Source organism: Salvelinus fontinalis, chromosome 37, assembly GCF_029448725.1.
Source record: "Salvelinus fontinalis isolate EN_2023a chromosome 37, ASM2944872v1, whole genome shotgun sequence".
NCBI lineage: Eukaryota > Metazoa > Chordata > Actinopteri > Salmoniformes > Salmonidae > Salvelinus > Salvelinus fontinalis.
Genome location: NC_074701.1, coordinates 13,948,652 through 13,974,411, shown reverse-complemented (window position 1 = coordinate 13,974,411; position 25,760 = coordinate 13,948,652). Strand labels below are relative to the sequence as shown.

At 43.1% G+C, this 25,760-nt stretch overlaps 1 protein-coding gene across 3 annotated transcripts in view; it reads left to right on the top strand.

Annotated features, from left to right (window-relative positions):
* Positions 1 to 25,760, top strand: part of plekhh2 (pleckstrin homology domain containing, family H (with MyTH4 domain) member 2) — a 71,872-nt gene that overhangs the window by 11,589 nt on the left and 34,523 nt on the right. For 2 of the 3 annotated variants that reach the window (XM_055902043.1, XM_055902040.1), the window contains exon 2: positions 5,436 to 5,585. In XM_055902043.1, coding sequence (XP_055758018.1) covers positions 5,463 to 5,585 — 123 coding nt within the window. In that variant the 5' untranslated portion in view covers positions 5,436 to 5,462. Of the gene's footprint in view, positions 1 to 5,272; positions 5,586 to 25,760 lie in introns of those variants that run through there. The other variant, XM_055902042.1, reaches the window with a different exon arrangement.

Genomic DNA, 25,760 nt, shown 5'->3' with positions numbered 1-25,760 from the left:
GCCCTGTTCTGTGAGCTCGCAATGAGTCGTCGAGCCACGGAGCGGGAGGGGAGGACCGAGCCGGCCTGGAGGATAGGGGACATAGAGAGTCAAAGGATGCAGAAAGGGAGGAGAGGAGGGTTGAGGAGGCAGAATCAGGAGATAGGTTGGAGAAGGTTTGGGCAGAGGGAAGAGATGATAGGATGGAAGAGGAGAGAGTAGCGGGGGGGAGAGAGCGGAGGTTGGGACGGCGCGATACCATCCGAGTAGGGGCAGTGTGGGAAGTGTTGGATGAGAGCGAGAGGGAAAAGGATACAAGGTAGTGGTCGGAGACTTGGAGGGGAGTTGCAATGAGGTTAGTGGAAGAACAGCATCATTACTCCTGCCAATAGTCAACCAATTAGTCTACTCCCTTCACTCAGTAAGATATTGGAGGGTATTGTGAGTAGACAAATATGGGAGTACATGGAAAAGAATAGTCTGATCGCAGCCAATCAGCATGCTTATCGCAAAAAAAAAAACACTCTACTGCCACTGCATTGGTTGACATGACTGACCAGTGGCTCAATGCTATGGATAACGGTAGGTTTGTGGGTGTATTATTTTTAGATTTAAGTGCAGCATTTGATTTCATGGATCATTTAAATAATTTAGAAAAAACGATTGCATTATGGGTTTAAGGAGGCAGCATTGAATTGGGTACAGTCATATCTAACTGACAGGAAACAGTCATATCTAACTGACAGGAAACAGTCATATCTAACTGACAGGAAACAGTCATATCTAACTGACAGGAAACAGTCAACCTATATCAATGGGTTGTTTTCTTCCCCTCATGCTTTAGACTGTGGAATACTGCAGAGCAACTGCCTTGGGCCAATTCTTTACTTAATATATACAGTTGAAGTCGGAAGTTTACATACACCTCAGCCAAATACATTCTAACTCAATTTTTCACAATTCCTAACATTTAATCCTAGTAAATATTCCCTGTCTTGGGTCAGTTAGGATCACCACTTTATTTTAAGAATGTGAAATCTCAGAATAATAGTAGAGAGAATGATTTATTACAGCTTTTATTTCTTTCATCACATTTCCAGCGGGTCAGAAGTTTACATACACTCAATTAGTATTTGGTAGCATTGCCTTTAAATTGTTTCACTTGGGTCAAACGTTTCGGGTAGCCTTCCACAAGTTTCCCACAATAAGTTGGGGATGAGTTTTAATGACTCCAACCTAAGTGTATGTAAACTTCCGACTTCAACTGTATATTTAAATGGTTCTAAAGTATTTTTTGAATGTATATATTGAAAGGTTTCTGGTTTGTTCAGATAAATTATTCCATTTCTTTATTGCTCAGAATCTAAATGTTGTTTTTCCTATTTCTCTTTTCTGTCTGGATAACACATAGGCATAACATAGTTTGTACAGCTGAAGTCTGAAGTTTACATACACTTAGGTTGGAGTCATTAAAACTCGTTTTTCAACCACTCCACACATTTCTTGTCAACAAACTATAGTTTTGGCAAGTCGGTTAGGACATCTACTTTGTGCATGAAAAGTAATTTTTCCAACAATTGTTTACAGACAGATTATTTCACTTATAATTCACTGTATCACAATTCCAGTGGGTCAGAAGTTTACATACACTAAGTTGACTGTGCCTTACAACAGCTTGGAAAATTCCACAACATGTCATGGCTTTAGAAGCTTCTGATAGGTTAATTGACATAATTTCAGTCAATTGGAATGTATTTGGCTGAGTTGTATGTAAACTTCCGACTTAAACTGTGTGTGTATACATACATACATACATACATACATACATACATGCATACATACCACACAGCTCTCTCCTCACCTGGTCATGTTTGTGAACCAGAGCCTGACGGAGCAGAAAGAGGGGTATGTGTATGTAAACTTCCGACTTCAACTGTAATACATTGGAAGGTTGAGCAGGACTATGGTAGATGAAGGAATCAATCTCTCTTTTCAGATTGTTAGAGTATTTATCGAGGTCAATATATTAGTGTATTATGTCTGTTTGTAACAGTGTGTTATATGTGAAAATGTGATCATATTATAAATTGTATTTTAATGTTTAAGGACTCTTGGAAGATTAGTCCACATGAGGACTAAAAGAGATCCTAATCAAATCGAATCAAATCACAGTAGAGTACAATACACTACAGTACAGTCAGTAGGCCACCGTAGAGAACAGTATAATACAATACAGTTGTACGGTTCAATACATTATAGTAAATACAAGTAGTGTAGAGTATAGAATATTGTACTGAATTATTTACTTTACTGAACTCTACCGTACTGTACTCTACTGCACTGTACTCTACTGCACTGTACTCTACTCTACCATAGTCTGCTCAGCTGTATTGTACTTCACTGTACTCTACTGTGCTCTGCTGTATTGTACTGTACTCTACTGTGCTCTGCTGTATTGTACTGAACTGTACTCTACTGTGCTCTGCTGTATTGTACTGAACTGTACTCTACTGTGCTATGCTGTATTGTACTGCACTATACTCTACTGTGCTCTGCTGTATTGTACTGCACTGTACTCTACTGTGCTATGCTGTATTGTACTGAACTGTACTCTACTGTGCTCTGCTGTATTGTACTGCACTGTACTCTACTGTGCTCTGCTGTATTGTACTGCACTGTACTCTACTGTGCTATGCTGTATTGTACTGCACTATACTCTACTGTGCTCTGCTGTATTGTACTGAACTGTACTCTACTGTGCTATGCTGTATTGTACTGCACTGTACTCTACTGTGCTCTGCTGTATTGTACTGAACTGTACTCTACTGTGCTATGCTGTATTGTACTGCACTATACTCTACTGTGCTCTGCTGTATTGTACTGCACTGTACTCTACTGTGCTATGCTGTATTGTACTGCACTATACTCTACTGTGCTCGGCTGTATTATACTTCACTGTACTGTGCTCTGCTGTATTGTATTGCACTATACTCTACTGTGCTCTGCTGTATTGTACTGCACTATACTGTGCTCTGCTGTATTGTACTGCACTATACTCTACTGTTCTATGCTGTATTGTACTGCACTCTACTGTGCTCTGCTGTATTGTACTGCACTATACTGTGCTCTGCTGTATTGTACTGCACTATACTCTACTGTTCTATGCTGTATTGTACTGCACTATACTGTGCTCTGCTGTATTGTACTGCACTATACTCTACTATTCTATGCTGTATTGTACTGCACTATACTGTGCTCTGCTGTATTGTACTGCACTATACTCTACTGTTCTATGCTGTATTGTACTGCACTCTACTGTGCTCTGCTGTATTGTACTGCACTCTACTGTGCTCTGCTGTATTGTACTGCACTATACTCTACTGTGCTCTGCTGTATTTTACTTCACTGTACTCTACTGTGCTCGGCTGTATTTTACTTAACTGTACTCTACTGTGCTCTGCTGTATTGTACTGCACTCTACTGTGCTATGCTGTATTGTACTGCACTATACTCTACTGTGCTCTGCTGTATTGTACTGCACTGTACTCTACTGTGCTATGCTGTATTGTACTGAACTATACTCTACTGTGCTATACTGTATTGTACTGCACTATACTCTACTGTGCTCTGCTGTATTGTACTGCACTGTACTCTACTGTGCTCTGCTGTATTGTACTGCACTGTACTCTACTGTGCTATGCTGTATTGTACTGCACTGTACTCTACTGTGCTATGCTGTATTGTACTGTACTGTACTCTACTGTGCTATGCTGTATTGTACTGCACTATACTCTACTGTGCTCTGCTGTATTGTACTGCACTCTACTGTGCTATGCTGTATTGTACTGCACTATACTCTACTGTTCTATGCTGTATTGTACTGCACTCTACTGTGCTCTGCTGTATTGTACTGCACTCTACTGTGCTATACTGTATTGTACTGCACTGTACTCTACTGTGCTGTGCTGTATTGTACTGCATTGTACTCTACTGTGCTGTGCTGTATTGTACTGCACTGTACTCTACTGTGCTTTGCTGTATTGTACTGAACTATACTCTACTGTGCTCTGCTGTGCTGTAATGTCCAAAGTTGTAAAACATGAGAATGACGTTCATTTCCATAATTATACATTTCTGTGTAGTACAATCAGGGACCCATGATGTAATTCTGTTGCCATAATTCCACTACCAGGTGTAAATCCACTTCACTTACTGTAGTTCAATAACCAAAATAGATGTTTTCAAACTCAAGATGCCATGTCATAGCTGAATAGCTGACCTCCCATTCTTTCTGCAGACATCTGTGAATCTTAATTTAGAGCAGATATTTAACCGTTTTGGGGAAATATGGTCGCATAAAAACCTGAGGGAGATTTTACCATATTTCTCTTACACAGTTTGCGTCTTGTAGTGGTAGAATTTGGGGTGAGCTGTGTTCACTTCTCAAGGGATATGTTCTGTGTTGGACTGTGATGTTATTGTAACGCTCGTTGTTGGAAGGATTGGACCAAGGTGCAGCGTGGAAGGCGGTCATCATGTTTATTAATGTGAACCAGCAACAAAACAATAAAGAGTAACAAAACGAACGTGCAGCTTTGTAGTGCAAAAAGGCTACAATACAAAACAAGATCCCACAACAAACAGGTGGGAAAAGGCTGCCTAAGTATGATCCCCAATCAGAGACAAAGATAGACAGCTGCCTCTGATTGGGAACCATACCAGGCCAACCTAGAAACGAAAAACTAGAATGCCCACCCTAGTCACACCCTGACCTAACCAACTAGAGAAATAAAAGGATTTCTAAGGTCAGGGTTGTGACAGTTATGCCTTTCATGGACTCCTGGTATGTCTGCACCCTAACACAAGGCCATTTTGTTCCTGAACTGTTGCTTGTATAAAATAACAATATGATTGTATTATCACCTCCCACTATATAAGGGACATGTTACCATTTACTCTTGGAGTTCTTCCCTGTGAAGCCAGAGATAATGTAGGTCTCCCTCACAGCTGCCTGATTAAAGAGTGTTCTACTATACAATTAAATAATCTTTGTATCAAGTTTTTATGTTGTTAAAAGTAGTCCTTGTTTGGCGTACATTTTAAATTAAAAAAAAACTGAGTCAAAGTGTAAATCTGTAACCGTGGAATTGCCCATACACGTTTCTCTCACATTGCTCTGTTTGACTGTTGTGTCCAGTCCAGCCTAGTCAAGCCCAGCCTTGGAACATTTGAGGGGTGCCAGATGGGAAATACAGTTACAGTTTCAGAACAACAGCTACACTGTGTCTATCCGTCTCAGCTGCATGCATCTCATCCACCCTCTCTTTCACAGTCCACGACGTAGGGAAAGGATCTTAACGGAAGGACGATTCTGCCATTCTTATCAGAATTCCCAAGTAACTAAATAAAGGTGACTGCACCATTGTCAGTAATGTATCTTTCTCTGTGTTCCACAGGGGCTGGAGGGGGCAGGGACAGGGGCCATGGCAGAGGCAGAGGAGGCCCTGGGACAGGAGGACTGGAAGGAGAAGTGTTTCGTCCTGGAAGCCCTGCTCATGAAGTTCCGGGTGCAGATCATCAAGATCCGAGAGCTAACGGCAGACAAGGTTGGTCCTAAGTAACAAGTTGTATCAAATTCTAACAAATCTAACCTGTACGTTGTTAAATGATCCCAAGCAGCCTTACATCCCAGGCTCTCCTATAGGAAGCAAACTAAAGCAATCGCACCAGCAGTAACGCATCTGCTAAAGAAGAAGACCGTAACACTCTCAAACCCCCCCCCCCCCACCCCAAAACAGTCACAGAAATATCATCCATTACCATTCCAAGCAGCCAGTCCTTCATCCTTTCTCATTAGCACTCTTAACTGGCCGTTCCACAGCTTATCTCATGCTGACTGAGCAAAATATTCCATCTCAACCACTTCCCCTCATTTGGAGCTGTTATTAACTGCTACTGGTACAGAATAAGGAAGTGTTTGTTATCCATGGGTTTCCTCCCACGTTGGAGAGGCACATCCTCTTGCCCGAGGATCTCTGGTTGGAGCCTGTCTCTAAATGAACTGCCATCTCTATTACAGTCAGTCAGACGTTGAAGCGTCTGTTGAGTATCTGCTGTGGGGAAAGGGGAGAGCTGTTCTTTCCTAGGCTCTCTCTCTCTCGTACACAAACACGCTCTCTCCATCTCTCTCTCTTTGTGTTTAAGTGCAGAATCTCCTTAAACACCAATCCTTGTATGGTGTGGAATAGTGTTTTACTATCTAGGTTATGGAGTGGTGGGGTGTGGTTTATGTGTGCTTGTGTGTGTGCAGTAATGTAGAACTGTGAGAAAGGTAGAGGGAGAGAGAGCAAGAATGAGGTAGGATGACGAAGACTTGGTTATGTGGCAGGCGGCAAGGCTGTGTGTGTGTGTGTGTGTGTGTGTGTGTGTGTGTGTGTGTGTGTGTGTGTGTGTGTGTGTGTGTGTGTGTGTGTGTGTGTGTGTGTGTGTGTGTGTGTGTGTGTGTGTGTGTGTGTCATTCCAGGAAGCCATGACACCCACCATCTCAGAATGTTCTGAAATTGTTTCTATAGTTAGAAACAGATAAGATTAGCATTCCTGAGACATTATTTTGTTGAAATATAATTTCATATGTGAGAAATTAAGCCAATTGGTTGGAGCCAAATTGGCCATTTTTAATTCATAGGATTCATATAATGTTCAATAAATATTGTACTAACATCTGATTTGGACCAAACTTTTTCTTACAATGAGTAAGACATGAGGAATTCAAAGAAGTTGTGAAAAGCCACCCACGGACCCCCCCCCCCCACGCCAATCCCAAACCAAGAACAACAAGACAGTATCAGTTCTCTATGTCTGACTAGTAGTATGGAGTTGTGGCTCGGGAATATTGTTTGTTCATCTTATGTAATGTAGTGATTTTGGTGATGTTTTTTTCCCCACCTGTTCAGAGAAATTTGCCATTGAAGTTGTTAGGTTTATGTCCCATTCTTACATGCTGATATTACCAGGTTCTGACCACTAGATGGTGATGTTCCTGCTATTATCTGGTGATTTTCTTTTAAGAACCCCCCCTCAACATTAAAGGGATAGTGTACCCTAATTGGTTTCCTTCAAATGCTAACTTTTTAGCCTTTATCTAATCTAATTGTGTTTGTCACATGCTTCATAAACAACAGACGGTAACAGTGAAATGCTTACTTACTGGTCCTTTTCCAAAAATGAGTTAAAGATATATATACATTACTGTTCAAAAGCTTGGGGTCACTTAGAAATGTCCTTGTTTTTGAAAGAAAAGCACATTTTTTTGTCCATTCAAATAACATAAAATTGATCCGAAATACAGTGTAAACATTGTTAATGTTGTAAATGACTATTGTAGCTGGAAACAGCAGATTAAAAAAATTAATTAAATAAATAAATGGAATATCTACATAGGCTTACAGAGGCCCATTATCAGCAACCATCACTCCTGTGTTCCAATGCAATGGCACATTGTGTTAGCTAATCCAAGTTTAGCATTTTGAAAGGCTAATTGATCATTAGAAAACCCTTTTGCAATTATGTTAGCACAGCTGAAAACTGTTGTTCTGATTAAAGAAGCAATAAAACTGTCCTTCTTAAAACTAGTTGAGTATCTGGAGCATCAGCATTTGTGGGTTCGATTACAGGCTTAAAATGGCCAGAAACAAATAACTTTCTTCTGAAACTCGTCAGTCTATTCTTGTTCTGAGAAATGAAGGCTATTCCATGTGAGAAATTGCCAAGAAACTGAAGATCTCGTACAACACTGTGTGCTACTCCCTTCACAGAACAGCGCAAACTGTCTCTAACCAGAATAAAAAGACGAGTTGGAGGCCCCGGTGCACAACTGAGCAAGAGGACAAGTACATTAGAGTTTCTAGTTTGAGAAACAGACGCCTCACATGTCCTTAACAACTCAGTTTCATTATCTAGTACCCGCAAAACACCAGTCTCAACTTCAACAGTGAAGAGGCGACTCTGGGATGCTGGCCTTTTAGGCAGAGTTCTTCTGTCTAGTGTCTTAGTTGCAAAGAAAAAGCCGTATCTCTGTCCAGGTTCTGTGTTCCTTTGCCCATCTTAATCTTTTCTTTTTATTGGCCAGTCTGAGATGGCTTTTTCTTTGCAGCTCTGCCTAGAAGGATATAAACCTATCAACTTCAATGAGTAATTTCTCTGAAAACAGCAGGGGAAAAAACATGACCAAATTCACTGAGAATACTTTACAGAGGATAAGGAAACAATACTCTGAGCTGCATCTCCATACTACTTGTCAGACAGAGAACTGATACTGTATACTTGTTGTTGGTGGGGGATATGTGTGGGGGGGGGCTGTGTTTTTTGTTGTTGACCATTCCTTTGGATTCCTCATGTCTAACTCATTGTTAGAAAAATGTTAGGAACATTAGGAACACCTGAATCCAGGTGAAAGCTATGATCCCTTGTTGATGTTACTTGTTGAATCCACTTCAATCAGTGTAGAGCAGGGTTGCCCAAACCTCTTCCTGGAGATCTGTCTTGTGGGTTTTCAGTCAACCCTCTTCCTGGGGATCTACTGTCCTGTGGGTTTTCAGTCCAATCCTCTTCTTGGAGATCTACTGTCCAGTAGGTTTACAGTCCAACCCTCTTCCTAGAGATCTACTGTCCTGTGGGTTTTCAGTCAAACCCTCTTCCTGGAGATCGACTGTCCTGTGGGGTTTCAGTCCAACCCTCTTCCTGGAGATCTACTGTCCTGTGGGGTTTCATTCCAACCCTCTTCCTGGAGATCTACTGTCCTGTGGGGTTTCCATTCCAACCCTCTTCTTGGAGATCTACTGTCCTGTGGGTTTTCAGTCCAAACCTCTTCCTGGAGATCTACTGTCCTGTGGGTTTTCAGTCCAAACCTCTTCTTGGAGATCTACTGTCCTGTGGGTTTTCAGTCCAAACCTCTTCCTGGAGATCTACTGTCCTGTGGGTTTTCAGTCCAAACCTCTTCTTGGAGATCTACTGTCCTGTGGGTTTTCAGTCCAAACCTCTTCCTGGAGATTTACTGTCCTGTGGGGTTTCAGTCCAACCCTCTTCCTGAAGATCTACTGTCCTGTGGGGTTTCAGTCCAACCCTCTTCCTGGAGATCTACCGTCCTGTGGGTTTTCAGTCCAACCCTAATTTAGCACACCTGATTCTACCTAAATAGCTACTCAACAAGACCATAACTAGCTGAATCAAATATGCTAAATTAGGGTTGAACTGAAAACCTACAGGACAGTAGATCTCCAGGAAGAGGGTTGGGCAGCCCTGGTGTAGATGAAGGGGAGGAGACGGGTTGAAGAAGGAATTTTAAATCTTGAGACAATTGAGACATGGGTTGTGTATGTGTGCCATTCAGAGGGTATTTTTTTTACGTTACAGCCTTATTCTACAATTTATTAAATACTTTTTCCCCCCTTATTAATCTACACACAATATCCCATAATGACAAAGCAAATACAGGTTTTTATTTTTTGGGGCATATTTATAAAAAATAAAAAAACTGATATCACACTTTGTTGAAGCACCTTTAGCAACGATTACAGCCTCAAGTCTTCTTGGGTATGACACTACAAGCTTGGCACACCTGTATTTAGGGCGTTTCTCCCATTCTTCTCTGCAGATCCTCTCAAACTCTGTCAGGTTGGATGGGGAGCGGTGCTGCACAGCTATTTTCAGGTCTCTCCAGATATGTTAGACCGGGTTCAAGTCCGGGTTCTGGTTGGGCCACTCAAGGACATTGAGACTTGTCCCAAAGCCACTCCTGCACGGTCTTGGCTGTGTGCTTAGGGTTGTTGTCCTGTTGGAAGGTGAACCTTCGCCCCAGTCTGAGGTCCTGAGCACTATGGAGCCGGTTTTCATCAAGGGTCTCTCTGTACTTTGCTCCGTTCATCTTTCCCTCGATCCTGACTGGTCTCCCAGTCCCTGCCGCTGAAAAACAGCCCTGCAGCATGATGCTGTCATCACCATGCTTCACCGTAGGGATGGTGCCAGGTTTCCTCCTGACGCTTGAAATTCAGGCCTCAGTTTGTCCGGGCGGCCAGCTCTAGGAAGAGTCTTGGTGGTTCCAAACCTCTTCCATTTAAGAATGACGGAGGCCACTGTGCTCTTGGGGACCTTCAATGCTGCAGAAATGTTTTGGTACCCTTCCCCAGATCTGTGCCTCGACGCAATCCTGTCTCGGATCCCTAAGGACAATTCCTTCGCTCTCATGGCTTGGTTTTTGCTCTGACACTCAACTGTGGGACCTTATATAGACAGATGTGTGCTTTTCCAAATCATGTCCAATCAATTGAATTTATCACAGGTGGACTCCAATCAGGTTGTAGAAACATCTCAAGGATGATGAATGGATGGAAACAGGATGCACCTGAGCTCAATTTCGAGTCTCATAGCAAAGGGTCTAAATACTTATGTAAATAAGGAATCTGTTTTTTTTATTTGAAAAAAATTCTAAAACTTGTTTTTGCTTTGTCATTATGGGGTATTGTGTGTAGATTGATGAGGAAAACATTTAATTTAATCAATTTTAGAATAAGGCTGTGACGTAGCAAAATGTGGGAAAAGGGAAAGGATCTGAATACTTTCCGAATGCACTGCCTTTCGAACGAGGAATGGTAGTAGGTGCCAGGCCCACTGGTTTGAGTGTGGGTTTTTCATGCTCAACAGTTTCCCGTGTGTATCAAGAATGGTCCACCACCCAAAGGACTTCCAGCCAACTTGACACAACTGTGGGAAGCGTTGGAGTCAACATGGGCCAGCATCTCGGTGGAACGCTTTTGACACCTTGTAGAGTCCACGACTGGCGAATTTTAACTAATATTTCAACAAAATAATGTTGAAGGAATGCTAGCTAATCTTATCTGTTTCTAAGAACAGAAACTATTTCAGAACAATCTGAGAAGGTTGGTGTCAATTCTCTTTCTTGTGCTTTTGAGGTGGAACGACCCAGAGAGAGAGAGAGAGATAGAGTGAGCGAAAGAGAGAGAGGGCCCAAGCCATGGTCTGGCCTGCATGGTGGGGTGGGCCTGCTTGGCCCCTGTAGTTTGCTGGCCTAGTTCTGAGGCCTGAGGTCTCCAGGGAGGCCTGATTAGAGGTTAATGTAAACAGCAGCCTGACCACAGGGCTCCATCACGCAATGCATTCTGGGATGCCACTGACTTTGTTGAATTACAGTTACCGCTCAGTTGTTGAGCCAAACAATCTTTGGGAAAATGCTTGTGCTTTTGTTTAGGCCTATGGTATATTGAAGTTGATCGGGGGCATTTTGAAGAATTTAACTATTTGAAAGAAGGATACCTTTCTTATATTTCATCATTAACCATGTAATATACAGTGGCTTGCGAAAGTATTCACCCCCCTTGGCATTTTTCCTATTTTGTTGCCTTACAACCTGGAATTAAAATTAAGGGGGGTTTGGATCATTTGATTTACACAACATGACTACCACTTTGAAGATGCAACATTTTTTTTTTAATGAAACAAACAAGAAGAAGAAAAAGAAAGAAAATGTGAATGTTCATAACTATTTACCCCCCAAAGTCAATACTTTGTAGAGCCACCTTTTGCAGCAATTACAGCTGCAAGTCTCTTGGGGTATGTCTCTATAAGCTTGGCACATCTAGCCACTGGGATTTTTGCCCATTCTTCAGGGCAAAGCTGCTCCAGTTCCTTCAAGTTGGATGCGTCCTGGTGATGTACAGCAATTTTAAGTGATACCACAGATTCTCAATTGGATTGAGGTCTGGGCTTTGACTAGGCCACTCCAAGACATTTACATGTTTCCTCTTAAACCACTTGTGTTGCTTTAGCAGTATACTTAGGGTCATAGTCCTGCTGGAAAGTGAACCTCCGTCCCAGTCTCAAATCTCTGGAAGACAAACGGGTTTCCCTCAACAATTTCCCTGGATTTAGCGCCATTCATCATTCCTTCAATTCTGACCAGTTTCTCAATCCCTGCTGATGAAAAACATCCCCACAGCATGATGCTGCCACCACCATGCTTCACTTTGGGCATGGTTTTCTCAGGGTGATGAGAGGTGTTGGGTTTGTGCCAGACATAGTGTTTTCCTTGATTGCCAAAAGCTCAATTTTAGTCTCATCTGATCAGAGTACCTTCTTCCATATGTTTGGGGAGTCTCCCACATGCCTTTTGGCGAACACCAAACGTGTTTGCTTATTTTTTTCTTTAAGCAATGGCTTTTTTTGTGGACACTCTTCCGTAAAGCCCTGCTCTGTGGGGTGTACGGCTTCAAGTGGTCTTATGGACAGATACTCCAATCTCTGCTGTAGATCTTTGCAGCGCCTTCAGGGTTATCTTTGGTCTCTTTGTTGCCTCTCTGATTAATGCCTTCCTTGCCTGGTCCATGAGTTTTCGTGGGCGACCGTCTCTTGGCAGGTTTGTTGTGGTGCCATATTCTTTCGATTTTTTTTTTAATAATGGTTTTAATGGTGCTCCGTGGGATTTTCAAAGTTTCTGATACTTTTTTATAACCCAACCCTGATCTGTACTTCTCCACAACTTTGACCCTGACCTATTTGGAGAGCTCCTTGGTCTTCATGGTTGCCACTTGCTTGGTTGTGCCCCTTGCTTAGTGGTGTTGCAGACTCTGGGGCCTTCCAGAACGGGTGTTCCTATACTGAGATCATGTGACAGACCATATGACACTGAGATTGCACACAGGTGGACTTCATTTAACTAATTATGTGACTTTGGAAGGTAATTGGTTGCACCAGATCTTATTTAGGGTCTTCATAGCACCACTTTTCCATTATTTTATGAAAAAAATAATAATGATAATTTCACTTCACCAATTTGGACTATTTTGTATATGTCCATTACATGAAATCCAAATAAAAATCCATTTAAATTACAGGTTGTTAATGCAACAAAATAGGAAAAACGCCAAAGGGGAGGAATACTTTTGCAAGGCACTGTATATGTAACGTAGGCCTCATAACAGTGTAACTCCCCTTCTAAATTAAGAATTTGTTTTTAACTGACTTGCCTAGTTAAAGAAAGGTTAAATAAAAATCTCAAATGAAAACACCAGAAACGTACGCCAGGGTTCAGGGGTAGGGTTGAATATCGGATAACGGGTTAACGAGATATACCAATATTTCCCGCCCAAACCCACTCCCTTTTCCCGGGATAAATAATTGCAAGAAACTGGTAAATTACAATAAATTATTTATATGAACAGCATGATGTGAAATGGAACTGTTAAATTATATAAGATGTCTAAATCTGGCTCCTCTACGGCCATCTCTCTGCATGATCAATCATCAACTCTCAGGGTGGGAACAGACAGCGCATCTCAGGAGGAGCGCGGTTCACAATGCATGTTTCATCTCATCATGGTCACTTTTTTTTCTTGTGACAGGTAGGCCTATATTTGCTGCAGCATAGCCTATGATACCGTAATATAATGACTGAATGAATGTCTAATTTACACATCTCCATCTGGTTTTCGGGAGCCACCTTTTTATTTTTTTATTGTACATTTATTTATTTCACTCGAATATAGTTGCTTTAAATCTGTGCATACGGTATTTGGTATTTTATTAGGGGGTCCACACAACATGAAACATGACATAATACAGAACATTAATAGACAAGAACAGCTCAAGGACAGAACTATGTAGATTTACGGGAGCACGCTCTCGCAGTCTTTCTCTCTCTCCAACAATTCCATTCAAATTGCATCCAAAATAGATCATCCTTTTCATATAGATGTTCTAGCCTACCTCTTTCAGGTAATTAATTCTATGCGGTATTAGCCATATCTAATGAATAATGGGCTATGCATAGGTGAATAGCCTCTGTCTCTTGTGCAGTACACCGCTGGACTTAAAAAATGCTCCTTAGCTCTTAGTCCCACGAAAAACTAGACGAGAATAGCTTGCTGGAATTTGTTCGTGTGCATTTCTTATAGCCTACTAAAAGGCTATTAGAAAAAGGATGCAAGCTCTTGTTCTCAGCAGCTAGTGGAACTCATAGGGAGAAGAGCGAATGCGTGATGGCTGTGTCCGTTATTTATTTAGACCCGTCACCCAGAACCATTCAATCTTCGTGAAGAGAAGTGAAAGCCGCCTGCATCTTGTTCGAGTCCTTAATTATTCAAGCATGTCATTACAACGATGAAGACGAGGACCACGAAACGTATTTCATTTAACTGTTTAAAGCGAGGAAGGAATGAAGCAACAATAGAGAGAGAAGGAAGTAGTCTAATACGCATTTACCACAATAGGGGAAATATTATGAAAGGTGCCCTAGATATGCGCCAGCCTACTAATTATACAAATGGGCCCTGTTATATTTACAAATGAAATCAAATTTTCTAGCCTATAATTGTATCTTTGTAGGCTGCATGTCCTGCACCATCTTTGCATGTTCTCTCCCAGCTTGATGGTTTGGACAAGGTAGTAATTTCAGTCATATAATACAGTATAATACAGTACAGCAATACAGTCCACCTTAATAAAGATTAGCCTACTGGAGCTTGTGTCATTTATTTACCCAAGAGAGCATAGCTACATCTATGGGCTTCTATGTTTTTCGGTTGTAACTTGTGTGTGAAGTGTGGTAGCCTATATATTATAGGCAATGTAGGCCTATTGGATAATGGCACAATCATTTGGGCTTTTTTGGGCTTGGGCTCATAAAATGTCTTTAATGTAGGGCTAATAAAACGTATTTAATGTATGGCTCGTCAGGATCAGGTAGCATCAGGCTTGAATTTTCAAGCCGATAAAAGCTCAAATCAAAACCCAGATATATGTATATGCTTTAGAATGACACTTCTGGTGTTGGCGGGAAATACCGGGTTACCCGGGGGGAGAAGTGATTTATTCTTGGGATGGAACATTTGTAAATGATCAGGGAAATATTTAATCAGCCCTAGTCAGGGCTGACAGGTCACTCTCACTAGTAGAGTCTGACCTCATTATCTTCCTTCCCTCCCTCTGTGGTCCGGCCCTGAGTGGAGTCAGCCTGGTTTTCCTCCTGTGACCTTTGACCTCAGTCCTACTGGATTTCCTTCTGCGGCGAGATGAGCTCATCAAGTGAAAATGCCCATGCAGTCATCCCAGTGTGTTTTTGTTCCTCTGTACTGGGCTCGCGGTGCCTGTTGTTTTAAACCATGCATCAGTGTGTGGGGGTGCACGTATACCTCCAAGAATCTCATTCATCTCCCACTTTCTCATCTGTTTGGTGAATTGCAGGCACCTAAAGTGCTAAAGTGTGTGTGTGTGTGTGTGTGTGTGTGTGTGTGTGTGTGTGTGTGTGTGTGTGTGTGTGTGTGTGTGTGTGTGTGTGTGTGTGTGTATTTCCATTTTTATATTTAGCAGACACTCTTATTGAGAGCGACTTACAGGAACAATTAGGGTTAAGTGCCTTGCTCAAGGGAACATCGACAGATTTTTCACCTTGTCGGCTCGGAGACTCTGTCCTGCGACCTTTCGGTTACTGTCTCTAACCGCTAGGCAACCTGCCACCAGTTTGTGTGGGGGTGTGCGAGCTAGTTTGCTGAGTGGGCAGTGGGTGGGTGCAGTATTAATGTGGCCCAGGTTGAAGGTGTGTCTCTTTTTGTGGTACAGTGCTCTACAGTTGTGTTAGCGAGACGTGAGTAGAGTGGAGCTTTTCTCTCATTAATCGAGGACTTGAGATCCGGAGTGGTGTGCTGGCAAGGTGGAACGAGATGACGCATGACGATAAAGAAAGACCACCAAACATACTGATGTCATCACCGATACCAGAAAGCTCTGAGTATCTCACTAAGGGAATAGAGAGAAGGTACAAATTAGTAGGAAAACCTGGGACGTTGGTCAAGTAGGAGAGAGTTAAGGTAAAGAAAGAGGGAACGGAGAGACTGAGTAGAAATAAACGCTCTTGTAATCATTTGTCGGCCCAGGGGAGGAAATTCCTGGGTTTGTAAACAGAGAGCGTGTTGCACAGGAAGTGACCGAGGCAGAGAGAGAGAGACAGTCTACACTTCTCCATGTTTGGAACGATGGAGGGATGTGGGTCACAACTAGTTCTTCTCTCTCTCGCGCTCTCGCTCTCGCTCTGCAGTCTTTTTTTTCTCTCCCTCCTTCACCCTCCCACACTTACATTTTCTTCTCACTCTATTTTGACTTAACTTTCCCTCACTCTCTCCCTTTCTTCTCTCACTCTCTGTAATGCTCTCCTTTCGCCCACACCTTGCCTGTGGTATTTTGGGGAGGTAGTGGAGGGCTAGGTGGGGCGTTGGTTCTGGCTCCTGAACTAGCCAGCTGGAACAGTGGTCCACACAGCTCATACTGGAGACAAAGAGACCATGTGTGTTTTATTTTCCCATGATGCTGCTTTACACCCTCTCTCCCTACCCCCTTCAGTCTCCCTACCCCCTTCAGTCTCCCTACCCCCTTCAGTCTCCCTACCCCCTTCAGTCTCCCTACCCCCTTCAGTCTCCCTACCCCTTCAGTCTCCCTACCCCTTCAGTCTCCCTACCCCTTCAGTCTCCCTACCCCTTCAGTCTCCCTACCCCTTCAGTCTCCCTACCCCCTTCAGTCTCCCTCTCTCCCTACCCCCTTCAGTCTTCCTACCCTCTTCAGTCTCCCTACCCTCTTCAGTCTCCCTACCCTCTTCAGTCTCTCTCTCTCCCTACCCCCTTCAGTCTCTCTCTCCCTAACCCCTTCAGTCTCCCTACCCCCTTCAGTCTCCCTACCCCCTTCAGTCTCTCTCTCTCCCTACCCCCTTCAGTCTCTCTCTCTCTCCCTACCCCCTTCAGTCTCTCTCTCTCTCTCTCCCTACCCCCTTCAGTCTCTCTCTCTCTCCCTACCCCCTTCAGTCTCTCTCTCTCCCTACCCTCTTCAGTCTCCCTACCCCCTTCAGTCTCCCTACCCCCTTCAGTCTCTCTCTCTCTCTCTACCCCCTTCAGCCTCTCTTTCTCTCTCTCTCTATCTCCGCTTCTCTCTCTCTCTCTCTCTCTCTCCGCTTCTCTCTCTCTCTCCGCTTCTCTCTCTCTCTCCGCTTCTCTCTCTCTCTCCGCTTCTCTCTCTCTCTCCGCTTCTCTCTCCCTCTCTCTCTCCGCTTCTCTCTCTCTCTCCGCTTCTCTCTCTCTCTCTCTCCGCTTCTCTCTCTCTCTCTCCGCTTCTCTCTCGCTCTCTCTCTCTCTCCCAGACTCTATTTTCCTTTCATACTCTCACTCTGTCTCCTATACTCAGTATCACTCTCTCTCACAGGCTAGGCCCTTTTTAATACTACTACGACTCTCTGATGTCGCCTTCTTACTGCACGAGTAAGTCCACTCACCACTAGAGTAGAACCCTGAGCAGTAGAGTCGACACAGAAAGTGAGGATGAAGTATTTGGGACCTGGACGTTCACAATGGCCTACTTTTATGGTCCAGATCCCCACACACACATGTTAAAAGACAGGAACCACATTTGGGGTGGAGAAATGTGCTCTGGTTTTAGCGTTCCCCCCACTTCCTGCCTTTCACTCCCAGATTGATTCCACATTTATGTGGGTGGTGGCCTCCTGTGGGGGTGTTGGGGTTAAATGTCACGTGGACCAAGGGCATGTCAATCACACTCAAGGCTTTGAAGTAAGTCGAGTGGACCACCATAGTTTACCTTACCGGTGGCCAGACTGTTGTACTTACAGTAGGATGGCAATAGCATCTGCAAACTCAGTGGCAAAAGAGTAGTCTGTTATTGTAAACATACACACACGCACATATAAACACACAAACAAACATGCACACGCACTAACACAAACACTCAGAGAGAAAAGCCAGTTGTATCTCTTTAGTAAGACTGTGCTGCCTCGCCACACCTCCTGCAGTGTTCACACAGACATATGCTTCCAATTTCAGAGCAGGCCCAGCCGCCACCAATCTCAAGATGGGATTCCGCCTACGTCTCTAACATTGAGATATTTGCTCGGTTCTCCACCGGTTTCCTCCTCACGACAGACGTGTGTGTGTGTGTGTGTGTGTGTGTGTGTGTGTGTGTGTGTGTGTGTGTGTGTGTGTGTGTGTGTGTGTGTGTGTGTGTGTGTGTGTGTGTGTGTGTGTGTGTGCGCGTCTATGCATGTGTGTGCGTCTATGCGTGTGTGCTTGAATGCGTACGTGTGTGTGCGTGTGCATTCATACACTGTATGTGAGTGCGCGTGCATGTGAGCGCCGGCGTATGTATGAGCGTGTGTGTGCTTGAGTGTGTGTAGGTGTGCAAGTGTGTTTGTGTGAGCATATGATGTGTGTGTTTGTGCATGTGTGTAGGCGACTCAAAGGGGCTCTGTGTCTGCTGTAATCACTGAGATGTGTGAGGGCTACAGTTCTATCCCCTCAGCACAATTCTCCCTCTCACCAGTAGTCAAGTGTCTGCTGTGTGGAAGGACTCTATATCTGATGGAGCCACTGCACGGAAATCAGTTATTACCATTGCTTTACTGTAGTGTTTAGCTGCTATGATGTTGAGCTACTACGGAGTAAATATGTAGGCCTGGTGTATACAGAGGGAGGCTTTGTGAGCTGGCTGGGCTGTGGATGGAGGGTTGTGTGTGTGTGAGTTGGGAGGGTGTGTGGGGTGCTGGTTGGCTGGTTGGCTGGCCACAACGAGGCAGGCCCGGAATTCCAGGAATGGTAGGCAAACTGGAGTTTAGATCCAGTGAGGAGGTTGAAGGGTGGAGAAGGGTGGAGTGATGGAGAGATGTCAGGGGGTATGTGCATTGACATGGCTTCTGTTGAGACCTTTTTTTTGTGTTTCAAGTGTGTAGACATTGTGTGTTCACAATGTGTGGTCGGTCGGTCGGTCGGTCGGTCGGTCGGTCGGTCGCCCGGGCACATCAAATGAAAGCTAAGAATCCATTTTTTTTCTTTTTTTTAAGGCACATATAAATTGTTCAACCATGTTCCATCCTACAATAATCTGTAACAGAGTGACTGCAACTGAATTGACTACAATGGGGAGTCATAGTAGTCATAAGCCAAAGTTGGTTCACCTGCTACCAGTGTTGTAGGAGTCCGGTCTCCACACCACATATTGAGGGTCTTGTGTGGGTGCCAGGCGTGGCAGCCCAACCAACCCACAGAGAGAAGGGAGTCACCATCGTAAGTTCGAGTCTAGGGTGAGATGGTGGCTGGAAGAGTGCTCTTAATTAAAATGGAAAAGCGTCGTGGTAGTTTTTGGAATAAGAAGAACTTCAAGACGAAGCAGCTGCTTTATAAGTGGGATCCAATGTTGAGCGCTATATCTTGAGGGGTTCGTGCTGACTGTACGTAGATTGTGTCAGCCGGTTAAATGGTGTCCCTTGAGAAGCCAAGAACAAGATTTATGTCAGGAGAAGTGCAGTATTATCATAAGGAGGCGTATACTTGGAATACAGAGGAGGAATGGAAGGGAAAAAGAGGGGCAGATGAGGTCTGAGAGAGAGAGGGAGGAAGAGAGAGTGAGCTTGAAATGGTGGGAAAAAGGGAGATGGTTTGTTAAAGAGGAATGGTAGAAAGTGTAAGCTGAGTGAGTGAAGACAGGAGGAGAAATGGAGGTGTATGAGGTCAAAGTATCGGAGGTGGTAGGTGTGGTGAAGTTCTCGGAGCCCGAGGCTTGAACCGAGGGTCAGGATAAAGATGCGTCTGTGATAGTAGGAGTGAAGTTTTTGGAAAAAGTGGACCCTTGCCTTTTGGCTGATCTATTTGTGGTTTGAGGGTGGATGAAAACTGAGTTGGGTGCTGTGGAATCAGTGTGGGTAACCAGAAGTGGTCTTGTAATAATGATTTGTGTTTCTGCTGGTCAGAGGGAGAAGGCACTCTGCGTTAAACGAATGCGGGCAAAAAATGTGAATTATTTTGCTCTCAAGAAAATGGCGCCATTGAAAGGAGTGGTTACTGGGGTAGCAGTAAATGTAAATGTAAAAGTTGACCAACTGAAGGGGAAGATTCCCTGTGTTTGTGATGCTCGTCGTTTGGTGCGAAGCAGACAGAGTGGCGTGAGTGGTGAAACGGAAGAGTCATGTTAGGATATATAAGTTATCCCGTACGAGAATTTGTGCCGAATACATTACGTTGTTACAGGTGTCAAGCTTATTGGCATGTGGCAGCAGAATGTAAGATGGAGGTTCCTAGGTGTGAGAAGTGTGCAGAAGGGCATGAGACAAAGGAATGTGTAGTGGTATGTGTTAATTGTTGGCAGCAACACATGACAGCATGGTAGCAACACAACAAAACAACAACATGGTAGCAACACAACATGGCAGCAGCACAAAACATGGTACAAACATTACTGGGCACAGTCAACAGCACAAAGGTCAATAAGGTAGAGACAACAATACATCACACCAAGCAGCCACAACTGTCAGTAAGAGTGTCCATGATTAAGTCTTTGAATGAAGAGATTGAGATAAAACTGTCCAGTTTACTGAAGAAAGTAGATGAAGATGGGTCAAGGGGGAGAGATCCTGAGAGGAGTGGTGTGAGAAGTAGATGTCCCAGTATAGAGGGATAGGCCAACAAGTGATAGATGTTTCAGTAAGATTGGATTTTTAGCATTTATAGCAATGGTTATCAACTATACTGCAGGGATGAAATGTAAGTCACAGAAAATTGAGGTTGTGGTGGCAGCTGCAGAGAGGTATTTGGGTGTGCGAGACTTGACATCAGAATAGTTTCAGGGTGTGTTGAGTGGTGGTGTCCCGTCCTTTCAGGTTGTTGGCCTGGGGTAGGACGACTTAGATTTAAATAGTGTAGTAGGATGGTGTTATTTTCTATTATTTAAATGTTTTTGTGAGTGTGTTGTTAGATTGTAGGGTATTTGTAAAAAAAAATCTATATATTTTTTGTATAATGGAGTTGTACTCCAGTCTAGTAGGTGGCGGTAATGCAACATCTATTGGATGTCAACCGCCGTTAGAACTCATCGAAGAAGAAGATGTCTGCGTGTCAGATACATTTTTACTTGGTCTTGACTCGGTATCGGACAGTGAGGACCCCTAATTTCTTCCCGAGACCAGCGAAGTAAAAAACTCAATTATCAGCTTCCATTCAGTCAGCGCATAAAAGCTCTTCGCCAGGACAAATATATTCACTCCTTTCTTGAAACATGAATATGTTATGGCCTATTGAAACCTGGGATTCCTACTTTACTCGTAACATTACTGTCCTTTACTTTAATTGAAAAATATCCTTTGTCCGAATTTCCTTGACTCGCTGGTAGGGAAGAGTGGGGGAAAGTTGTGCGCTTACTAATAGTAAACAGGGAAATTGTAGATCTTTATATCTATTATAGACATGTATGTGCCGTGGCGAACCTTTTGGACATAGGCCTTCAGCGTGTGACAGGCTCGTGATGCTAAAAGGACACCAACCGTAAAACCAGCGCACTCATGTAGTGAGGACTGGCCACCCCTCAGAGCCTGGTTCCTCTCTAGGTTTCTTCCTGGGTTCCTGCCTTTCTAGGGAGTTTTTCCTAGCCACCGTGCTTCTACATCTACATTGCTTGCTGTTTCTGTATGGCACTTTGTGACATCGGCTGATGTAGAAATGGCTTTATAAATGTGATTGATTGATGTAGGAGAGTGCACTTTTGTAAAACAAAGGAAGTGGAGGCTATACACAGGTATAAACGGTATACCCACTTTTTTCAGTGGGCATTGCTATACTCACTTCTTAATCCCTTATGTTGTGTATCAAAGTAGTGTAATGGAGGCATACAACTTATTCATTATGTAGTCTAATTAGGGTTGGAAACTTTATGGTTACAGAGTTTTTCCGGAGATCTTCGGGAAGTTAAGCCCTGGAATTTGGGGAATTTTGCTTAAATTCATCAAATAAGTTAGCTTATAACAGTGAACCTTTTTTGCGGGATACACATATGGCAATTCTAGGTTTTGTGGCATATTTTGGTTAAACTATCCCCAATTCAATGGAATTGCAAATGCAAAGTGGATTCTTCCATCACATGAGCAGTGCACTCTTCCATCACATGTACAGCTGATTCTCAAGATCTTGCACACGAATGAGATGCTATTGAGCCCACACTACTACACTGTCTGAGCCAAGGACTACATGCTTTCTGGTAAATTTTGATTACAATACTGGGTGGGATTAATATATTTTATTTGACTGTTTTTTGTTAACTAGTAAATAGTAGCCTACAGCAAAGTATGTTTAAATCATTTTTAACTTGTTAACAATTTCTGCTAGTTAGTTTTTGATAGCATGTGGGTTTTAGCTTGCTTGAGCCTGATAACTGAGGAGTGTTAATTCACCTGTTTCCAAACATGTTTCATTTTAAAACATTTATCTTACAAAGGAGTTGTTTAATCTAACTGCTTAACTATTTATTTGTACATGGAATTGTATTTCATTTTTTTTAACAAAATTGTTTCTAATCTTTACAAGACAATGCCACGTGCATTATCTGATGTGTGGAGACATTTCACTGCAGCTAATGTAGAAGGAAAAGCTGTGTACATTTTCAAATACTGCTCCAAATCATATGTGAAGAATGCAAAGACGCAGAATCATCTGGCCAAGTGCATAAAGTTCCCTCAGCGCTCACAAATAGCAACCTCTGACAAAATTCCCTCTACTTCTATTCGAGGTGAAAATGATGAATCAGACACCTTATCGATAGCAACAGCTCATGGTCCTCCTGGAATCAGAAGTTTTTGTTGACTCAATGGAGGAACGTAGTCAGAGAAATGCTGATGAATGTCTTGCTCGAGCTGTGTATGCAACTGGTTCACCTCTGATGCTCACAGGCAATGTGTATTGGAAGAGATTTCTGAATGTTCTTCTCCCAGCATACACCCCTCCAACCAGACATGCTTTATCTACTCATTTGCTGGATGCAGAGTTCAACAGAGTTCAAGTGAAGGTCAAGCAAATCATAGAGAAAGCAGACTGTATTGCGATCCTCTCTGATGGGTGGTCGAATGTTCATGGGCAAGGAATAATTAACTACATCATCTCCACCCCTCAACCAGTATTCTACAAGAGCACACACACAAGGGACAACAGACACACCGGTCTCTACATTGCAGATGAGCTGAAGGCAGTCATCAATTACCTTGGACCACAGAAGGTATTTGCACTGGTGACAGACAATGCTGCGAACATGAAGGCTGCTTGGTCCAAAGTGGAGGAGTCCTACCATCACATCACACCCATTGGCTGTGCTGCTCATGCATTGAATCTGCCCCTCAAGGACATCATGGCACTGAAAACAATGGATGCACTCTACAGTTGAGCCAAGGAAATGGTTAGGTATGTGAAGGGTCATTAAGTTATAGCAGCAATCTACCTCACCAAGCAAAGTGAGAAGAATAAGAGCACCACATTGAAGCTACCCAGCAACACCCGTTGGGGTGATGTTGTCATCATGTTTGACAGTCTCCTGGAGGGGAAGGAGTCTCTCCAAGACATGGCCATATCACAGTCTGCCACATCAAGAGGATCCTCCTGGATGATGTATTTTGGGAGAGAGTGGTAAGCAGCTTGAAACTCCTGAAACCTATAGCTGTGGCCATTGCACGGATTGAGGGAGACAATGCCATCCTGTCTGATGTTCAGACTTACACGCCGCAGCATACATGTTGGACCCCAAGTATGCTGGCAAGAGCATCCTGTCTGGTGCAGAGATCAACAAGGCCTATGGTGTCATCACTACCATGTCTCGCCACCTTGGCCTGGATGAGGGCAATGTTCTTGGCAGTCTGGCGAAGTACACTTCCAAGCAAGGGCTTTGGGATGGAGATGCAATATGGCAGTCATACCAACATATCTCATCAGCCACCTGTTGAAAGGGACTTTTTGGATCTGAGGCTCTTTCCCCTGTTGCCTCCATCATCCTCCAAATCCCACCAACATCAGCCGTGTCAGAGCGCAAATGGTCCTTGTTTGGGAACACGCACACCAAAGCATGCAACAGGCTGACCAATACAAGGGTTGAGAAATTGGTGGCCATCCGGGCTAATTTGAGGCTTTTTGAGCGTGACAATGAGCCATCCTCAACAAGGTGAGGATGAAGATGAGGCCTCAGAGTCTGATGTTCAAGAGGTGGACATTGAGGAGGTCCAGGGAGAAGACTTGGAAGCCTGAGAGGAAGACAACCAAAGCTTAGGTTTCTAGACTATCATATTGCAGATGTATGTTGAAAACGTTTTTGAGAGTTGCGATGGATCATTGGGGATCATTCAATATTCTCTTTCTTTTGTTGTTCAGTGAAAGCATCCCATGTGAAGAGTCAACTCATTTAATTAAAGTTAAATTCATAAATAATTCGTAACTTTCTTCTTCTGTTGGAAGGATTTAATAATTTGCAATTGTCTACTTATGATAAGGTTAAAGGTTTATGTTTTTGTCTCCATATGATATGGTAAATATATCCAATGCAAGAAAACATCTACATTTAAATGGTATTAATATTAATTTGCATATATTTCCGTTAATTCCCATATATTCCCCTTAATGTCCACGGAAAGTTTCCACCTCTGAATATTCCCCAAAATGTGCAACCCTAAGTATAATAGAGAAATCATGCGCAAAGTAGCCTACACAATCGCAAAGCACGTGAAATATATTCAACTGCGTTCAGCACACATAGTCTAGTTTCAGCGGAATGTCATCTGCTGGCAACAATAGTGCGCAGCGCTCAACCGTTTGTCGAATTTAGCAACTCACAGAAGAATGACATCGGTAGGAAAGACGTTTCACCCTATGATATCTACCAGTAAATGCGGCAACCATGGCTATGCAAACCATGGCTAAGGCAACCATGGCTATGCAAACCAGGTATTGAAAAATATTTTTCCTTAGTCTTGGTTAGTAGGCTATTTGCAATGTGCAATCCAGTCATCATGGCCTGTCATCATGAACATTTCTACAATCTTTCCCAAAAAACCTTCCCAATGAAATGTTGACTGCAATGTAGGCCTACCTGACAGAATGATATAATGCTGATTTGTATCAATGGGGAGGGAATTTGTTTTGCTCAATTGAATTAAAGGGCAACTACACCCTCCCAGACATTATTTTATTTTTTTTCTCCCAGACCTGAAAACGATCTGCTGATGTGGTTTAAGCATTGTTTTGGACTTAGAACTTAAAAATAAAGGAGAGCCGCACACTCTAGGAGCTCAGATGCAAAAATGTAATATCCAACGTTTTGACAACAAAGCTGTCTTCATCAGGGTATAATCACAAACACTGCGGGGTGACTCGCTTATATAGTGTCAAAAGACACACAGGTGTCTGTAATCATGGCCAAAAGTGGCCTAATATCATTGGTTAATTCTCAAATATTAAAATGGCATACAAAGAACAGCATACAAAAAACAAATGGATAGCATACGATCATAGATTCATTTTAGACTACACAAGCTTACAAACATTTACAATGGCAAAGTCACAATAATCACAAGAATGGCTTCAGATCAAAGTCTATGTTGAGACCGAAGGGAGCAAGGGTCTTTAAGTTAAAGATCCAGGCAGCCTCTCGTTTTAACAATAAATGATCAAGGTCACCCCCTCTCCTAGGGAGGGTGACATGTTCGATGCCAATATAACGCAGAGACGAAATCGAGTGGCCTGCCTCCAAAAAGTGGGCCGCAACTGGGTAAGTCAAGTTTTTGCACCTAATGGTGCTACGATGCTCTCAGATACGTACTTTTAATTCGCGCTTTGTTTTACCCACATCATTTTTACCACAAGGACAAGTTATAAGATAAATAACTGCCTTAGTGTAGCACATAATAACACCTTTGATTGGGT